This window comes from Podarcis vaucheri, assembly GCF_965113315.1.
Source record: "Podarcis vaucheri genome assembly, chromosome: 6".
Classification (NCBI taxonomy): Eukaryota; Metazoa; Chordata; class Lepidosauria; order Squamata; family Lacertidae; genus Podarcis; species Podarcis vaucheri.
In genome coordinates, this window is record NC_138764.1 from 24,776,427 (window position 1) to 24,795,139 (window position 18,713).

Here is an 18,713-nt window from a genome sequence, read left to right on the forward strand (position 1 = left end):
GTGAAAACAAAGCAAAACAATCAAAAGCCCTTGGAGCCTATGAAGGCTGCTTCCATAACACTTGATTTTTGCCAGCAGGAATGAACCCACAAGTCATTGCAGTGATAATATGGAAAGAGCTCACACCAGTGACCTCTCAAAAATCAGACAGTAGGCTGCTATGCTCTTAGTTGCAATGCTGGCTGGGTGATTTGGCACCAAACTGAAAGTGCTATGATAGAAATAAAAAGCTTGTGAAGATATTTGCAGCAGTCCCTCCACAATGCACCATTTGAGATGTTCTGTCCATTCATTCATCCAGCCATTCATTTATCCGAGTATTTCTAAACCACCAACTTATTAAAAAAATATGGCCTCCATTTTTTTTTAAAAAACCCCATAAAATTACAAAATCATAAAAAACAACACTGAAATGCTTGGCTAAACAGAAATGTTTTCAACAGGCAGTGAAATGATAGAATTGTGAGTGCCTGTGTGATTTCAGTGGGAGCAGTGTTCCAAAATATTGGTGCCCCTGTACTAAAAGCCTTAGTTTTTGTAGAAGCTAAATGAATAGAAAATAAACCAAATAGAAACTAAACTACAAATCACCATTTGTACACACTAAACTAAATAACCATGGCACAGCCAGGAGGGCTTCGGCTTGTTCCACTTCTCCTGTTTAGGGGATGAGGACTCTGCACCCATGTTAGTTTCCAGGGCTTTGTTCCCTAACCTGACCCTAGGAAATCCCTGGGGAAAAGTTATGAGTCATTTTTTAAATGGACCTAATTATTGTATATTTGCACAGATTAATAAAATACAGGAACAGTCAACCTGTTGGGACTTGTTGAACATATTTGCAAATCAGCGAAACTGTGTATATGTACACACACCCACCCAGAACCAAGCTCGCACTACAACCTATTCTATTGGCCACAACAGAATGCTTCTTTCAGACAGTGGGAAGGGACTCCGAAGGAAAGCCTGCACAGGCCCATGTGTGACCCTTTGTCAAAGTGCTTTTTACGAATGTAGAAACAGTGAACACTCTTGGCATATTTCTATGGAATTCCAGGCTGTTTCCACAAGCTACATTCCTTTCTTCTACTTCCAGTAGCACCTTAAAGACCAACTAAGTTAGTTCTTGGTATGAGCTTTCGTGTGCATGCACACTTCTTCAGATACACAGAAGTGTGCATGCACACGAAAGCTCATACCAAGAACTAGCTTAGTTGGACTTTAAGGTGCTACTGGAAGGATTTTTTTTTATTCATTTCTTCGTTCACCATAAAGCAATAAGGGTTTTCTGAGAGATTTTTGGAACGCTGAGTCATATTCTGATATCCTAATGAGGCACAAAATCATGTTTAACCTATTCCAGTGGAAGAGAAATAAAGGTCTCAGGTGGTACCAGAGGTCTGCTTGCTACCACCTATTTGGCTTTGTAGCAAAACAAACCCCAACCCAGTTTTGCCACCCTTCTTCTTCCTGTAATGTTTAGGGAAAGGAATGGGAACTATTTGGCTGTGCTGGAGTGAACATGACTGTTCTGTGCACTGAACTTTGAACAAGACCATGAGCATTTTAGGCTGGGAAGGAAGTTAGGAAGACCAATTGATTGCCATTTTCCATTACTGTTAATAGACTTTCCAACAAGCCCAATTATAATTTTAGCACACTAAAAACTAGTAAGTTTGCCAATTGGAGTAACACACTGGAAAGATTTCAACAGCCAGCTGTTCAAAATTTTGAGATTAGTTCTTAGATCAAATGTATGCAAGTTCACAGTTGGGTTAATTGTATTATATTATGTATGGGGGAAAGTGTGAAGCTAGCTAATCTTATGTCTTTATTTATTATTAATTTATATAGGCAGCATTTAAAACAACAAAGCTAAAAAGCCAAAACAACTTCATCATAGTTGAAGGTTTTTTGCTTGTTTCTTAACTTGCACTCAGCTAAATGAATTACTCTAAGAGCTGCATTTAAGATACTTAAGCTTGGGTAGATCATTCCATTCTATTTTTATATATTCATTTCTTGTCAAATAATCAGTTCCCTCCCCAATACAAGTCCTTTGTTCTCCAGACTAGATTATTGTTGTTTTTCACTGCATTGTAAGTGTCTCAGGTTTATTGGATACAAAAAGTGTGCTTTTTAATTAGTCCTCACCCTCTGCCTTCAAAATACTATTTTTGTGACTCTTAGAAGGAATATTAACTTTGCTTTACAGCATAGAGTTGAAACTGCATCTTTGTGCTTTGAAGAATATTCCTTGCCAAGATGACATTTTTAAGCCAAGAGGGTGAAAAATGTGGTGCTACAAAGATTGACAATGTCCTGTTAATATTTATAACCAAATTGTATATATTTTGCTTATGAATTAATAATTCTGTAGGTTTACACTTGCTACAATATGATGGTTTTGTTTTCTCTTCTGTATATTCCAATTTGACATAACATTTAATATGAGCCCTCTCTTTCTTTTCCCTTTCTGTGACAGACTTCATTATGGCCTATTGATGCCTTTATTTTACCTAGGACTGTCAAACCTGTCCATTTAACTCCTTTCATTCTAGCATCTGAAATTCGGTGATACATTTGGCGGATATTTAGTCAAGGCAGCATTTTCCCTTTAACAGAAATACAAATATATCCTTTTTAGCACTGAAAACCATTTTATACACACACAGATTCATGGAAGGCCAGGCATAGCTTACAACCGTGGCATTAACCCAGTATTTACTCAGAGAGACCAGTTCTGGTTTATAATTCGTTTTTTGTTATTAAAGAAACCACAATTTTAAATCTGTGATTATTGAAGTTATAATTTAATCTACTTGTGAATCCATTTTATGCATTTTCTTCTGATTTTACCTTAGAGATGTCCAAAATTGCCTGCAATGCAATTTGGCTGTGTGGCTATTTCTTACCTATCTTTTTCTTGAGAGTAGTTTATGATGTCCTCTTAACGTAGGCATCATGTTTAATGTAGTGAACTCGGATTGCTGTTTGAAGTTAATGACAGCCTATCAGGCTATGATTAAATATGTATAAGGTGTCACACTATACTCATATTTTCATAGTTCTTGTAGTGGGATCAGCATGAGTTTATTTTAGGTATATAAAGATTGAGGGAAGGAGGGAAGTACAATGAATGCATCCCCAGCCTCTCTCTTTTTTAAATGAGAACACAATAGAAAAATAAGAACATTTCTCTCACTGTGTATGTGTGTGCGTGCTGTTTTTTATACGAGCAGTGAGAAACACAGTAATTAGGAGTCAGGCGCAAGATCTTGGAATCCAATAAGGATAATAGTGGCTACTGACTCTCTTTTCATTAGACAATACAGATGAATCTTCAGCACAGTGTTGTGCTATTGAGTGCTTTACCCTAATGAGCAAAAAAGAATCTGATGTCTAAAAGTTTAAATGGGTAACTCATTATGATGGTGCCACCATATTGACAGTCCTATGAATAAGGTCATTCATGCAGGTTGGTGGTTTCCCAACTTCCTACTCTCAGAGACCCCTTTCCACATCATTTAAAATGTATTTAGTATCTCATTTTATATTCCATCTTCCTATACATTTGTGTGTGAACGAACTACCTAGGCATTGCAGTGGATATAAGCTTCTACGTTTGAGAATGCACATTCAGTTCACTAGGACCGTCCACCAGGCCTGTTGAGTATAAATGACCATCACCCCAAATAAAACAAGAAGTGTTCTAGAGCGCAACTGACAGACTGCACAGTCCTGACTTTGCTGACACCATGCTTCTCCCCTCACTGTTCTGGTAAGCAGCAGCGGTGCTGCAGCTGGAAAGCCATGGCTGCAGCTCCATTCTACTGGATGAGATGCTCCTGCTGTCATCCAGGATTTAATCCCAAATTGTGCTGTTGACCTGCATCAATGAGATAATAATAATAATAATAATAATAATAATAATAATAATAATAATAATAATATCTTTCTTGTCATTGCCCCCATATTGTCATGGACTGCTTCATAAAAACACTAATTAAACAATACAGTATAATACAGCAAGGGAGATTAGATGACTTTCAAAGTCCGGGCTTCCCATTCAGGGCTGAGATCGCTCTGGAGAAGAAGCTGTTCTTAAGACGGCTCGTTCTTGTCTTCATCGTCCTGTATCTCCGTCCCGACGGCAAGAGCTTGAAGAGACAGTGACCAGGATGCGATGGATCTTTTACTATGTCCAGCGCCTTCCTATGGCACCTTGTGGCATAAATCTGCTCTAAGGTGGAGAGTGGGCAGCCAACAGTGCTCTCTGCTGCCTTAACAACCCTGCACAACCCCATCCTGTCCTGGGTAGTACAGCTTCCGTACCACACACATAAGCCAGAAGTGAGCACGCTCTCAATGGCACAGTAATAGAAGGCAAGCAGCAGTTTCTGCGGAAGATGGTTTTTCCTTAGTATTCTCAAAAAGTACAGTCTCTGCTGCGCCTTCTTCACAAGCCCCCTTGTGTTGACACTCCAGGACAGATCCTCTTGTAATTCAATGCCCAAAAATCTGAACGTTGTTACCCTCTCCACACAGACCCCATCAATCAAAAGTGGCTGGACGTTGCTCTTCTGGGTGAATGATGGGTGAATGACTTGGATTTTCCAAGCTTGTCTGCTTGGGTTCTTGTTGCAATGCTGACCCAGACTTGATGGTTAGGAAGGAGGTGGTCACTGTGTTGTCCCATCTCCCTCTTCAGCTTCCTGTCTGATCAAATTCAGTTTCGAGTGTTTGCACTTGATATTAGGCACTTAGTTTGAAATTCCATTATTGCATATATCATCCTGCTTCCTAACAGTCTCCTTGCTGGGATCGGTCTTGTTTTTTGGTTTTGAGGAGCCACAGAACAGTGGTTTGGGGAGACTTCAACACACATGCTTAGACTGCCATATCTTTTATGGGCCAGGATTTTTGCTGCAGTCATTCCAAAATGCTCCTAACTCAACAAGTGCAGCAGGTTGTATAATTTCTCGACCAGAAAGGATGATTGCTACTAGATTCCTGAGAGTCCTTTCTGTTAGCATGCTTCTCATTCCTGTTCAATCACATTCTAGAATTCAGAAATTACCTGTTATGTAGACACGATGATTTTTAAGCACTCTGTACCACTGTATAGAACTGTCTTGGCTCTTTTGTACATCAAGTACTTGGAGATGATGAATTGGCTGGGATGATCGCCAGATGTATGTGGAGGGAAAGCTGAATCAAGTGTGACCAAACACAGTTTAGAGCTCACTTTATAGTTTATATTGTGGCGGTAACAGCAGCTAAGAAGGAATGCTTTCCTAGCATCACCGTATCCGCACAATACTGGCTGGAGGAGCAATTTTGAGTGGCTAAAGGAGTCCTTTAGATGGATCTCTAGGTTATATTGGAGAATGCTCAAGTGCCCACTGTGGACATTTGCAAACCACTTCAAAACTTTGAGACCATAATTATAGCATGTAAAGAAAAATAACTCTTTTCTCTCTAGAGTGAGGACTAGGCAGGATTGAAGCTACAGAAGGCATGATAATGTTTGAGCCTGGTGTGAAAACTAAGAAGAACAGGGATGTGATTTATACCCTAACTTGTTCATATAAATTCATGGTACTGTGTGAATGGCACTGTACTGGGGTGAGAGTCTTGACTAATAACTTGAAAAGTAATCCTGCTACATTGTATTATGGCTACATTGTCAAGGTGAGAGTCCGTTTTATTCTGTTCTGTTTATTTAAATGATTTATATACCGTCCTCCAGCAATACTTTCAGGGTGATCTGCAAAAACAAGATAAATACAAAAGCAAAATATAATTGATGGTTTAAATAGTAATACAAAGAAAATAATGGAAAATTTAACAATTCCTGGTGCAAAAAAGGTACTAGGATTAGCACAAGCTTAACTTCAATGAGGAAGTAATTCCATAAGAGTGTGTCATAGCTGAGAAGACTCTCTCTAGACACCAACCACCTTTCCTCAGCTGGTGGGGACACCAGGACAACTAGACAGCCTCAATTGTGGTCTTTAAGGCAGCCTTCCCAATCTGGTTCCATTCAGATGTTTGCTGGGGAAGTGTGTGGTGAACACTGAGAATTGGATTAGACTAGAGGGCAGTCTGTTTCCACATTCACATACCTTTTCTTAGGTTCCCTGAAGGTTAGTTAATGCATTAGTGAAACAAAAGGAAAGAAATGGCTCTCTTTCCCTTGCCTCTTCTTAAATACAGTTGTACCTTGGTTGTCGAATGCTTTGGTACTTGGACGTTTTGGCTCCCAAATGGCGCAAACCCAGAAGTGTGTGTTCTGGTTTGTGAACGTTTTTCAGAAGCCGAACGTTCCAACGCGGCTTCTGCGGCTTCCAGTTGAGTGCAGGAAGCTCCTGCAGCCAATTGGAAGCTGCGCCTTGGTTTCTGAACCGTTTCAGGAGTCAAACGGGCTCCCGGAAAGGATTAAGTTCGGCAACAAAGGTACGACGGTATGAGAGCAGCCAGCCAAATCTACACTTTCAACATTTTTTTATTGTTAAACACTAAAGTTTATTTTTAAAAACTTTCTTTAAAATTTTAATTTTTCTTTGAGACTTCCGCATATGCTAGAGTAAAGACATTTGCTACTACTGTGAACTGAAAAATGCTTTTGATATGTACCATATACTGATTATCCAAACATTGAGATGGTACATTACAGATGCCATTATGTCACCTTTCTCCTCTGAGCTTTTCTTATTAGTTTTTAAAGGCTGTTTTTTTAAAAACACACACACAAAAAACCCAGTATTTTTCAACAGTACACCAGGCAACACTAGCTAGATTAATTATAGAACAAAGTCTCGAGTTAATATATTTTTTATTAAGCATCTTCCTAAAGGAAATATAAAGCAGTGCTTTGAACTGACTATACCTATGTTTGCTGTTAAAAGTTTTGAAGCTACCTGTGGTACCTATTTTGTGTCATTTTTTTACTCTTTGTAATTTCAGGTGGTTCCCCCCTTTCATTCTTATATACATACGTAGAATATATATATAGATATATTCTATCATTCTTGATGCAAACTCTCTGACACCAAGTGCTGACAAGCCCTACTAATATCTATGAGCATTTTTTATATATATATTAGGGGCATGTGCTTTTTGTAACTCATTATTTTTTTCCAGTTTCTAAGAACCAGCGGCACTGCTGCAGTAGCAGGTTGGAGCTGTCATGACAGCAGTTGGACAGGAACTGCAACCCTGCAAGCACTCCTGTCCGGAAAACTGCTTCAGTTGTTTTCACTTGCTGTAGCAGTGTTGCTGGTTGCCAGATAATGTAATACCTTTGTCCCCACCTAGGGATGCTTGGAAAGTTCAGTCTTTGCTAATGCCTACCCTGAACTGCTCTGTTTCTTGATAAATGGGATACAGTCTGTGTCCTCTGGCAAAAGTGGAACACATCTAAATCTGATCTGGATCATGAATGCATCCATGCTCTGCATTACTCTGCCCTCTCAAATGTGGTTGGGACACAAACTGCAGTCTCTTGCATTTTTATCTTTTAGTTCTGCTACAAGACTTAAATGTAACTGTTCCATTTGTTTGCTAGCCTTTGAACCCCTCTTTTCTAATCTGATGAAGGTTCTAGCCTACAAAAGCTCATACTAAACTGCTGCCTTTAGGATACCCCAAAACTCTCTGTTGTTTTCTTTTTCCATAAAAACTTATTTAAATGTTTTGGAAATCATCATAACCTTACTTACATATTTTTTTCTGGGGAAGGTAAGCTTGCCTTGTTGTTTTAGCCTTTATTAGACTCTCAAGACTCTTTAATCCCTCCCTATAACTTTCCTTATATGCCCATGTAGGTTTCATGAGAGGCAAGTGAATTCCAAATACATGGTTGATCTACTCGTGGTATATTGTATTTTGCAGCAATGCTAGGGATACATCAAGATAGATAGCTAACTAGTTAGCTAGTTAATTCCCCGTTTAGGGAAGTTTTTAATGTCTGATGTTTTATTGTATTTTTAATATTTTGTTGGAAGCCACCCAGAGTGGCTGGGGAATAAATTATTGTTGTTGTTAAAAATCTCACTATAATTAAGACAAGTTCTTGTTACAAATTTGATCCAAAAATGCCCTGCTAGCAGAAAGCATCTTCTACCAAAGAAGGCCTGCTTCCATAAGAAAAGTAACCCCCAAATCAAGATAAGTTATTCAGTTTGCACAAAGTTTTGTGTAGTACTTTTTATGACCCATTAGCTTTTGCAAATCTCAAGACAAACTGGGCTATTCCAAGCAGATTTGGAACTTGTTAAAGCAGGCTCCCCCAGATTTATTTTGAATTTATTCTGGAAAGGAGTAGCTTTGATGTTTTAACCCCCCAATATTGAAAGTGGCTTGCAATCAATGAAAGCACTTTAAAACAAAACAAATTAATCAGTTAAGCCAATATAAACAAAAAACTACAAAATCACACAGCGAAAGAACAGAAAACCATTTACACAACTAGCTAACTAAGCTCCATGAAATAATGTGTGTTTCTATTTTGGGAAAGAAAAAAAAACACTTGAGAGATGCTACCAGTCAGTGTAGAGAACTGTATGTTAGATGTGCCAGTGATCTGATCCTGTATAAGGCATCATCCTATGTTTTTGTGCTTCTGTGCCTTTGTAAAAAGACAAGCAGGCAGACACCCTTAGATAAAGAATTCCAAGGAATGCTACAAAGAAAACCGTAGGTTGTAGTGTAATAGAGGACTAAACATTTCATTATATACTCGTACCTTGGAACTCGAACGCCTTGCGAGACTAACGTTTTGGCTCCCGAACGCCACAAACCTGGAAGTGATTGTTCTGGTTTGCGAACGTTCTTTGGAACCCGAATGCCCGTTGCGACTTCCGCGGCTTCCGGTTGGCTGCAGGAGCTCTCTGGAGCCAATCAGAAGCTGCGCCTTGGTTTCCGAACGTTTTAGAAGTCGAACGGGCTTCCAGAACAGATTCCGTTTGACTTCCGAGGTACGACTGTATACCATATAGTTCCATGCCATAGCAGAAGGGCTGCTCAGCACTAGAGCTATGCATTCAAAAGGTCCTGGATCGAGGCCCTGACATTCCTTTGGTAGGACTGAGAAAGTCCTTGAAACTCTGAACACCTACCTTCTTCCAGTCAAGTATCTTCACCATGTACCTTCAGACATCCGGTCTTTGGAAGGACCAAGCTTCCAGGTAAGCTCTGAAGCAGATACATTTCTCTACTTGGTTCTGCATTGGGGCAAAAAAATTACGGTAAATCCCAGTGTTAGCATACCACACCAAATCTCAAAAAAAAAATTGATTTCATTAGTGCACATAACACTTTTGAGAACGTTTTGGGACAAGTAAGGTGTAGAATATATAGGAACAGCTGGCGTTGTACAATGAGTTTTTGTTAGAAGTTTGCCTAAAAATACATTGCTAAAAGTCTTTTCAGGGTTCATTTTAAAAACAATAAAATGTGCTTTCTATGCATATACTTGAAGTTGTGTATTTGTTTCTAAATGAAAAGAAACCCGGTATCTATCTATCTATCTTGTTGACATCAAACAGTCCTCTGATATGCAAATCCCAGCTATGGGGAGAGTAGATACAGAGTTTGTTTTGGATTCAGTCCAGGTCTGAGGAAAGCAGCATTTAAAGAGCTTGCATTCAAACATTGCATCATTTCAGTTTTTGAAAATATTTTGAGGAAATTAAAAGTGTGTGTGTGTCTCAGCATACAGTCATACCTCGGGTTAGAGAGGCTTCAGGTTGCGTACCGCGCCGAACCTGGATGTACCGGAATGGGTTACTTCTGGGTTTCAGCGCTCGCGCATGCTCAGAAACTGTTGCCTTGGTTTCTCTCTCCCCCTGGAATCGTGCCCTGTGTTTAATGTTACGGGCAACTCTATCCTGGGGAAGGAAAGCCTCCTTCCTTCACTCCTCCTCCTCCTCCTCCTCTTCTTCTTCTGGGGTGGGCTCCTTCTCTGCCCCCCCCCACCAACAAGGTCCCATGGAGTTGTAAAGCAAGCCAGACCATTTAGCACCCACCCCATTCATTCCAGCAGCTGTCCGTCATCCACTTCAAGCCCTGCAAAAAATATCATCACCATTATTATTATTATTATTATTATTAGTAGTAGTAGTAGTAGTAGGACTGCCCTCCACCCATATCAGGGCGGCTCACAGCCTGAAACTACAGTGCTAAGCACATGCTAAAAACTAGAACAAAGGCAAACCAAACCAGGCCAGCAAACCTCCTTCTTCCTTATTTGTGAAACAAGCCTGTTAATTTCTTATCCAACAACAACCAAAAGGCACTGAAGGTTTTTGAGATCAATGCAAGTTAAAAAGCATTGCAGGGGGTTGGGCTAGATGACCCACAGGGTCCCTTCCAATTCTATGTTTTTCAGAAAAACACACACGCACAACCCAACTACGGTCCCTCTGCAGTCCTCACCCCAAGCAACTATGTGCGTGCCTTGTCTTGCTACCTGTGGTTTTTGGTCTCTTGTCAGCCCCCTCCCCCCAATCTATTCATATTCCTTTCTCCCTAATCACCAGTATTACATTTTTCTCTGGTTGAGACTTGAAACAGAAAGCCCTAATTCCCAACTGTGTTTCTTGCTGCAGTCCTACTGTCTACTCAGAAGTAAGGCCCTATTAGATTCAGCAGCACTTACTCTCAGGTAAGTGCAGTTAGGGCTGCAGCCTTTGTGACCCAGGTTTTGGGTCCTTTTTAGGTTCAGGATGTCACTGCTTTAACTAACAATGAATTCTCAAAAGTCAGCCCCACTGTTTCCAACAAGGTTTAAAGGTAAAGGGAACCCTGACCATTAGGTCCAGTTGTGACCGACTCTGGGGTTGCGGCGCTCATCTCGCTTTATTGGCCGAGGGAGCCGGCGTACAGCTTCCAGGTCATGTGGCCAGCATGACTAAGCCGCTTCTGGCGAACCAGAGCAGCGCACAGAAACGCCGTTTACCTTCCCGCCGGAGCGGTACCTATTTATCTACTTGCACTTTGACATGCTTTCGAACTGCTCAGTGGGCAGGAGCAGGGACCGAGCAACGGGAGCTCACCTGTCGCGGGGATTCGAACCACTGACCTTCTGATTGGCAAGTCCTAGGCTCTGTGGTTTAACCCACAGCGCCACCCGCGTCCCGTTACTTACATACAAAGCCCTAAATAACCCTGGATCAGGTTACCTGAAATACCTCTTCCTTCACTTGTCCAGGAAGGGGACTATAATCAGCTAATCAGTTTCAGCATGGCCTGATGTGTATTGGCTTGTGATAACACGGAAGCAGCTTTCCTCACTGTGCTGGTGAAATATGAGAGACTGTCTCAGGGTTGGCATTCTGCTAGCTCCTGAAGGCACACCTGTTTAGGCAAGCCCTCCCCTGAACTGAACTTCTGATTTTATTATTTTAACTTTAAGGGGGGGGAAACTGTTTTAATTGCCATGTCTTTAATTGTTTGTTTAATTGTATGTGTTAATTACGGATGTTTTAATGCTGTGATATGTTTTAATTATGGATTGATGTTATTGATTGTATAGCTCTAAACTTCCTTAGAAGCCATTTTGGCATAAAAGTGGTATGTAACGTAATAAATAATAAAATGGGGCCAGCGAATTGAATGAACTGCACTAGTAGCCTCTAAACAGCAGCATATTTCTGAATGAATTTGTGATTTCTGGATTTTAAATAAATGACGACTATATGGCTTCTTCACCTTTGCGTGAAACATTATCTGGAATTGAGAGCTGATTAAAATATTAAGGGAAATTATATGGTCTCTCTCTCTCCCCCCCCCCCGTGAACTTTAGCGCTTCAGAATGAATGTGGTGATAAAATGTTAAGACTGCAGGTAAAAGGCTAGAGCATCAGTGCTATCCTAATACTACACATCTTGTGTTTTGCAACATTTTTTTTTTTTTACACAGGGAAACATTTGAAAATATAACCTTGCACTTAATGCTAAAATATCAGTACCTTGTGCTGTTTTTTTTTTTTTTAAATGTTTCAACTTGTTCACGGTTCCAAATAAATCAATACCACAGTCAGGTAAATGTGTTTAGGCTCAGAGTGCCACACACTGCAGATTCAGTGAGTGCATGTTTAACTGATTTGGGGGCAATGGAGGGGGGTGCAGCTTCAATACCTTGGCAACAAGGTTTCGTTACCTAAAGGACATATGTTGCCATTGTGGTTTGAATTACATTTGTTTCAAATATTGGTTGACTCAGTTAGCACACAGCTGTTAATTTTCTTTTAAAGCCATTTTGTTTATCCCACTTAACCTTGTCCTGTCAAGGAAGAGGAAGATATCATATAAATAGGATAGATCAGTGGCAGACTTATGGGTGGCAGTTTTCTTCTCAGCTTGAACATAGCTCTGACAGCCGCCTTACACCTGCCACGCTTGCAGGTCTTTATAGAGTTGGCAGTGTAATAGTATCCTTAGCCAACAATAAAAGAAGAAAAACATGCAGTTGTTTTGCAGTCCTGGCATTACAGTTACCGAAATAAATCACACACACACACCTGCCATTTTATTTGGTCAAATAACTGTTTCTAGACAGACCTAGAAACCCTGCATGCTCCTTGGAGGTAAGAGAAAGTTTTAAACAAACAATAGAAAATACTGCAATAAATTCATTGGGAAGCAGTATTTCTGTGGTATAGCATTGTAGTCTGAAATGTGTTCCAATGAGCTGGTTCAGGCACCATGATAGGAATGAACTGCAGTATGCCTCAGGGTCTCCTTCAATGCCATGCTGGAGGTGGAGCGTACAGTGGCTCTCTACAGCTTATTCCGCTCGTGATAAACCATGGTTTACTGTGCTGCCAAAACTGGTCTAATGCAAAATCATATTCTAAAAGGGATAGGGGGCAACCATTATCATCAAAAACTCTACCTTCCAGCCCTGAAGCTGTAGGTTAAATTCAAATTCGAGGGGGGGGGGTCTCAATCAGACCCTGACCTGCCAAACTTTCCTTAGGGTGCAAGCTGGGATTATTCGTATCTACTTATGTGAAGTGTGTGGGGGTGTGTCCAGTGGGGATTTTTGTTTCATCGGTTAAACACGACCCTTTGGTGGGTAGCAATATTTTGTTCAAAATCCTATCCTTTTAATAATTTTTAACCAAATTATTGCTTTGCGACGTTGGGCTACTCACAAATCCGCTTTGGCAGTAGTTAATTTTATTGTTCTTATTTTTTTAAGCATTTCAAGAAGCAGAAGAGACTGATTCCTGAAAGGACAGTTTGGAAGTACTTTGTTCAGCTCTGCAGTGCCTTGGAGCACATGCATTCACGGCGCGTCATGCATCGAGGTAACTTAATTGCATTTAATCAAGCTAATGTCATTTCAGTGTAGAGGTTGAAAGAAAAATATATTTCCAGTGTATGTGATTTTGTGTGAGTGTGCATATTACTGCAATGCCTTTTTACAAATTGCTTTTCCTCTTCAGGATAGGTAACTTGATAAATATTGCTCAGTGCAGAGAGTAATAATCTTGGGTCCCGCCTTTAGCGAGAACACATTAAAACATATTTGTGCTGGTACATTGGAGTGATGACTATATTATGGGTTAAAATGAACAACTTACAATTCATATGCACGCTATGTATATGCTGTAGATTCTTAAAAATCATTTATTTTTGAAGACTTATTCTGCATCTTTGGATTATGCGCCTCTCAAAATAATTCAGGCAATAATAATAAAAACCAAACACACACACACGCACTAGCAGCCCTTATCCCTCTGGCTGATGGATAGGGTCAGTGTGCGCTTCCCTTTGGCTCTGCGGTTGGAGGGTAATTGGCAGTAGGGAGCAGAGTGTTTTCCTGGCAGGGAAGGGGTAGTATGCTCTCTGCAGCTGCTTCCTTGTCTGGCTGATGGATGGGAGCAGACTGCCGCAGACTGGGAGGCAGGAAGTGCAACTGGTCAGGGCTACTTAGTGCCCTGGGAGGTGGCAAAAACAGAGTGTGCTTTCCTTCTGCTCTCTGGTTCCAGGACAACAGTCTCTAGGTTTGTCAAACTTCTTAGATACACAGGACGATGTCCATAACTAGTTACCGTATTTTTCTCTCTATAACACGCACCAGACCATAACACGCACGTAGTTTTTAGAGGAAAACAAGGGGAAAAAAACATTCTAAACGAAATAGTGGATATATGATTTTTGTGGTTCATGCTGTGGCCACAGACATGTGATCTGACAGTGAATTTGGAGTAGCCCAATGCAAAAATCCTGAGGATCCATGTGGATCCATGCTTTGTAACCACGGAGGAGGGAAGGAAGGGGAACCATGGATCCTCTGCTCACGACTGCAGCAGATCCCCCCCCCGCCACCCGCAGGCATTCGCTCCATAACACGCACAGACATTTCCCCTTACTTTCTAGGAGGAAAAAAGTGAGTGTTATGGTGCAAAAAATGCGGTATATCCAGAATATACACAACTGAAATCAGTAAATGCAGCTCCTGTTGATTTCAGTGGTTCTACGCTGAGTATGAATAACATGGCCTAGCACCCATGTACTTTTAATAAGATGTGCTTAAAAGATGTGGTTAACTTGGGGGAGCTAAAAACACACACACAACTTTCCTTTAAGTATAGGACAGTGTTTCCCAACCTTTTTTGGGCAAAGGCACACTTGTTTCATGAAAAAAATCTCGAGGCACACCACCATGCCAGATGGGGAAAGGTCACTTTTTACTTATGTAAAAAAAAATAAAAAAATAGTAACAGCATAGAAGGTAATGGTTAGGCTAGCATCCCTCTTCCAAATATGCTAGGTTTTTATTTGCAGGGACTGTTCTACATGGGAAAGCATTCAGCACTGTCATTCTCCCATCTGCCATCTGAATTGGTACTATTCTGGGTCAACTTACTCTGCTGCATGTGTAGATGAAAATGGCACCAAGTGTGGGGGAGGGGGCAGAACAGGTTTCAGATACAGGATATTAAGCATACACGTACTTCAGATTGAACTGGTTGCTTGCTTTGCAAGTTTTCATTTCCCAAATGACTGCCTTGGCAAGCGCAATACCTACCAGGCTCAACGCCGGCCTCGCGCTACCGCTTCCCGCGCTCTCAAGGACCCGGGAGGAGGAAGGCGTGAAGGGAATCCCGAAGGCGCGAAAACCTTGCGCATGCGCAGGCCTTCCGCCTGCGACAGCCCAGTAGGCCGGCCGAAGCGAGCGGCGATGGGATGTGGGAGGGAGCTCGCTCGCCGCCCCGCGTGTGCCTATGTGGGGCACGTTACAGCCCCGTGACGTCAGCGTCATGCAGGCAGGCAGACGGCGAGAGCCCCGCACTGGGCGGCCTCTCCTCGCCGCCGCCGCCCCGCCTCTCGCCTCCCGACTCGCCCGCCTCCCTCCCACGGCACACCAGGCAACGTCTCGCGGCACACTAGTGTGCCGCGGAACACCGGTTGGGAAACACTGGTATAGGAGACTGGCCTACCACAAAACTCCAAGGGGGAGGTATGACTATTTTCCTGCCAAAAAACAACTGGGAAACTACTTTTCTCCTTGTCTGTATCAACCTTCAGAGACATGGGAGAGCATTTGAGAGACTGACGTATAGCACTATGATTATTAGTGCTTATTGAAATCTCATGCATTCAAGGAAATCAGAGGATCATCGTTAGTTGTGAGAAATTGTTTCCTGTACATTTTGATACCTCTTAAGATAATGTAACCAAATTTTGCATGACAGTTCCTGAGTCCTAAGAGCAGGTTTTTCTATGTTACTTCCTCTTGAAATCAGTGAGGCTTAAATTTAAAGCTCCTGTTTAAAACTTACGTTTAAGTAAGTTTTCTTAAGGCAGCCCTGTTCAGGGAAGTTTTTAATATGTAACGCTGTACTGTTTTTAACACTTGATTGGGAGCCGCCCAGAGTGGCTGGGGAAACTCAGCCAGATGGGCAGGGTATAAATAATAAATTATTATTATTATTATTATTATTATTATTATTATTATTATTAATTATTATTATTATTAAAACATTTACATTTTGATCTCAAGTATGTTGAGGTTGATGCTGCTCTTTTAAATGGATGATTAAACCATCTATGGCTTTTAAACTGTGGAGGTGGGGTAATGTTACGACATTATGTATTTTTTGTGTTTTTATGTTGTAAGCTGCCTGTGAGCCTTGGATAAATGATGGTATAGAAATTTAATAAATTATTATGAAATAATAAAAAATAGTTAACAATAAAAAATAAAATTTAGCCTATGGGGGTTGAGTATGCATAATTGGTATTTTTAAATATTTTAAAGCAATACATATATGTTTAACTTTAAGCAAAATTAGATGAGTACTCACATGCAAGTCATGGATATTCTACTGTCACCTGTTGAAATATTTTTCTTTCTACAGATATCAAGCCAGCAAATGTATTCATTACAGCTACGGGAGTAGTAAAACTTGGTGATCTTGGATTGGGAAGGTTTTTCAGCTCTAAAACCACGGCTGCTCATTCTTTAGGTCAGAGAGATTTCCTTGATTGTAAAATGATGTATGTTCACACCAGTAAATGGCCCTCCCCGCCCCACATTAATTACTGGAAGGGTCAGCAAGAGGAAGTGGCCCTGCAAAGGATGACACTCATTTCAGGGACTGAAATCCTGGACCTTGTCAGTCAAGTGAGGCATTCCCATGGAATCATAGTAGTTGATGATGATGTGGTGGTTTTTGAGGTTTCTTGCAGCCACTGTGTGAACAGTTCCCATATGGAAGAGGTGGCTCATAGCACCCTACAACTTTTGCATTGAGGACTCGGGTGGACCCCAAGAGGGACTCTCTTATTTTATTTTAGGTTGCATAGTAGCAATCTAAATTTGAAAATGCAAGTAAGAACCTTCATTTTGTACAGCGTTCCCTCTTTTCCTTCCCTTTAGAGTGGTGGACTTCTGGGGGTGACAGACCTGCGGTGGATTCCTCTTGATCATAGAGCAGAGAGTTTATGTCGGATACATTTCACAATTTACCTCTAATTGGCATTGGCGCATTGCAAAAGTCCAGCAGAAAAAGATAATAAGAATGGGCATTCAGAGCTATGTTCAAGATCCGACTAGAACAGCAAATGCTCTTGAAAAAGCTCACAAGCAGAGCTAAATAATGAAAACTCTCCCCACTACTTAATTGCCCATACCTGGTAATCAGAAGCATATTCTCCTCCAGAGGCAAATATTTCTAGTTAACAACTATTGATAGACCTTTCCCCATTGGATGTTTTGAAGAGCTAACATAACTTGCCTTTAAAGGGTACCCTTTTAAAGGGAGTTTATGCTAGTAGCCTTCACAAGATCCATTCTTGTGGCAATGAACTCCATGGTTAATTATGCAGTGGATGGAGAAAGGTTTGCTTTTACTTTTACCATGGCATCACCCGGGTTTGGTATATGGCCTTCCCACACCCTCTGGTATTCAAAGAAGAGTGACAGAAAGCACATTTGAAAAAACCTAAGTTGTCTTTTTTGTTAAACGTGCCTCAGTAGGACGTATCAGCTCTTCCCCGCTCCCACCCCATTTATTGTGTGAAGTCAGAAGGTTCTTATTTAAATGCTTCAGTTTGTATTATAGTTAAAGTGTTAGAATAGGCTAAACTCTGCAGAATTCAAGCATTTGTTCTTCTTTCCCCCTGTCATCAATCTTTCACACTCATCTCAACCCCCTAATGTAACAGCAGGTTTCTGAGAACTACTGGTTAAAGGAACTTTTGCTTTTGGTAAACTACAAACCTCCAAGCCTTAGTGCTTGCAGCTGCCCCCTGTAGAGTCTGCAAATTCTTTCTCCACCAATTCCTCACCCTGTAAGCAGCAGATATGTAGCCTGTTACAAGCCAGATCTGCTATTAGTATTGTTATTGTGAAGCAAATCGTGTCATTGGAGGTTGTACCATAAACACAGCAACAACTGTGACTTTATCAGCAGATCAGTGTTGGGTAGTCTTTTCCAGCTCAAATCACTATCAAGAAAGTTAATTTTAAGAATGCTGCAGTTTTATCATGCTAAATTGCAGTGTCATTTAAATTTCTCAGTTTCTTTTTGACACAGCATCAGAACCTCCTGGAATATGAAAGCCCATAAAATGGCCCAGGGGCCTGTCTACACATTACAGTCTTTTTACACTGCTGCGCGTGGCAGCTCTTGCCACTTTGTGAAGTGTTTGGATCAGCAAACAGATAAAGCTGTTTTTTTTTTCATCACACCAGATCATCCTGCTAAATTCTTTTAGCGTTTTGGGACAAGCAGCCCTGGAACACAAGTGAGGAGTTTCCGCATATGAGCAGCTTGCCATGTGGAAATTCAGGGTGGCTTAAAAGGAGATCTACACCCATGCCCTGAAATGTAAACTAGCCCTACGTGCCAATATTGTTTTAGGATACAGTCCTATATATGCTTACTGGGGAGTAAACCCCATTGAACTTAATGTGACTTACTTTTGAGAGGGCATGCATAGAATGGTACTGTTCATACATTTTTAGGAAGTATGTAAACAAACTTTTAAGGGGCCAAGAACCATGACTTCATTAGTTAGTTATTCTTAGCGTTTTAGAACATTTATCCATAACCTATGAAACCTTTGAATTTCTAACCCACTTTTGAGCTGTGCTGTTCTACTCTTGTCTTAAGGCTCATCCACACTTCTGCTTGTCCCATGCCTAGAAAGTGGTTTTCTGACTGTCCTGTTCTTTCTAGGCACATGTC

At 40.9% G+C, this 18,713-nt stretch overlaps 1 protein-coding gene across 6 annotated transcripts in view; it reads left to right on the forward strand.

The window, feature by feature from the left end:
* NEK7 (NIMA related kinase 7) overlaps positions 1-18,713 on the forward strand; it is an 84,195-nt gene that overhangs the window by 43,847 nt on the left and 21,635 nt on the right. For all 6 annotated transcript variants that reach the window (XM_082225569.1, XM_082225564.1, XM_082225568.1 and 3 more), the window contains 2 exons: positions 13,211-13,319; positions 16,380-16,487. In XM_082225569.1, coding sequence (XP_082081695.1) covers positions 13,211-13,319; positions 16,380-16,487 — 217 coding nt within the window. The remainder of the gene's footprint in view (positions 1-13,210; positions 13,320-16,379; positions 16,488-18,713) is intronic.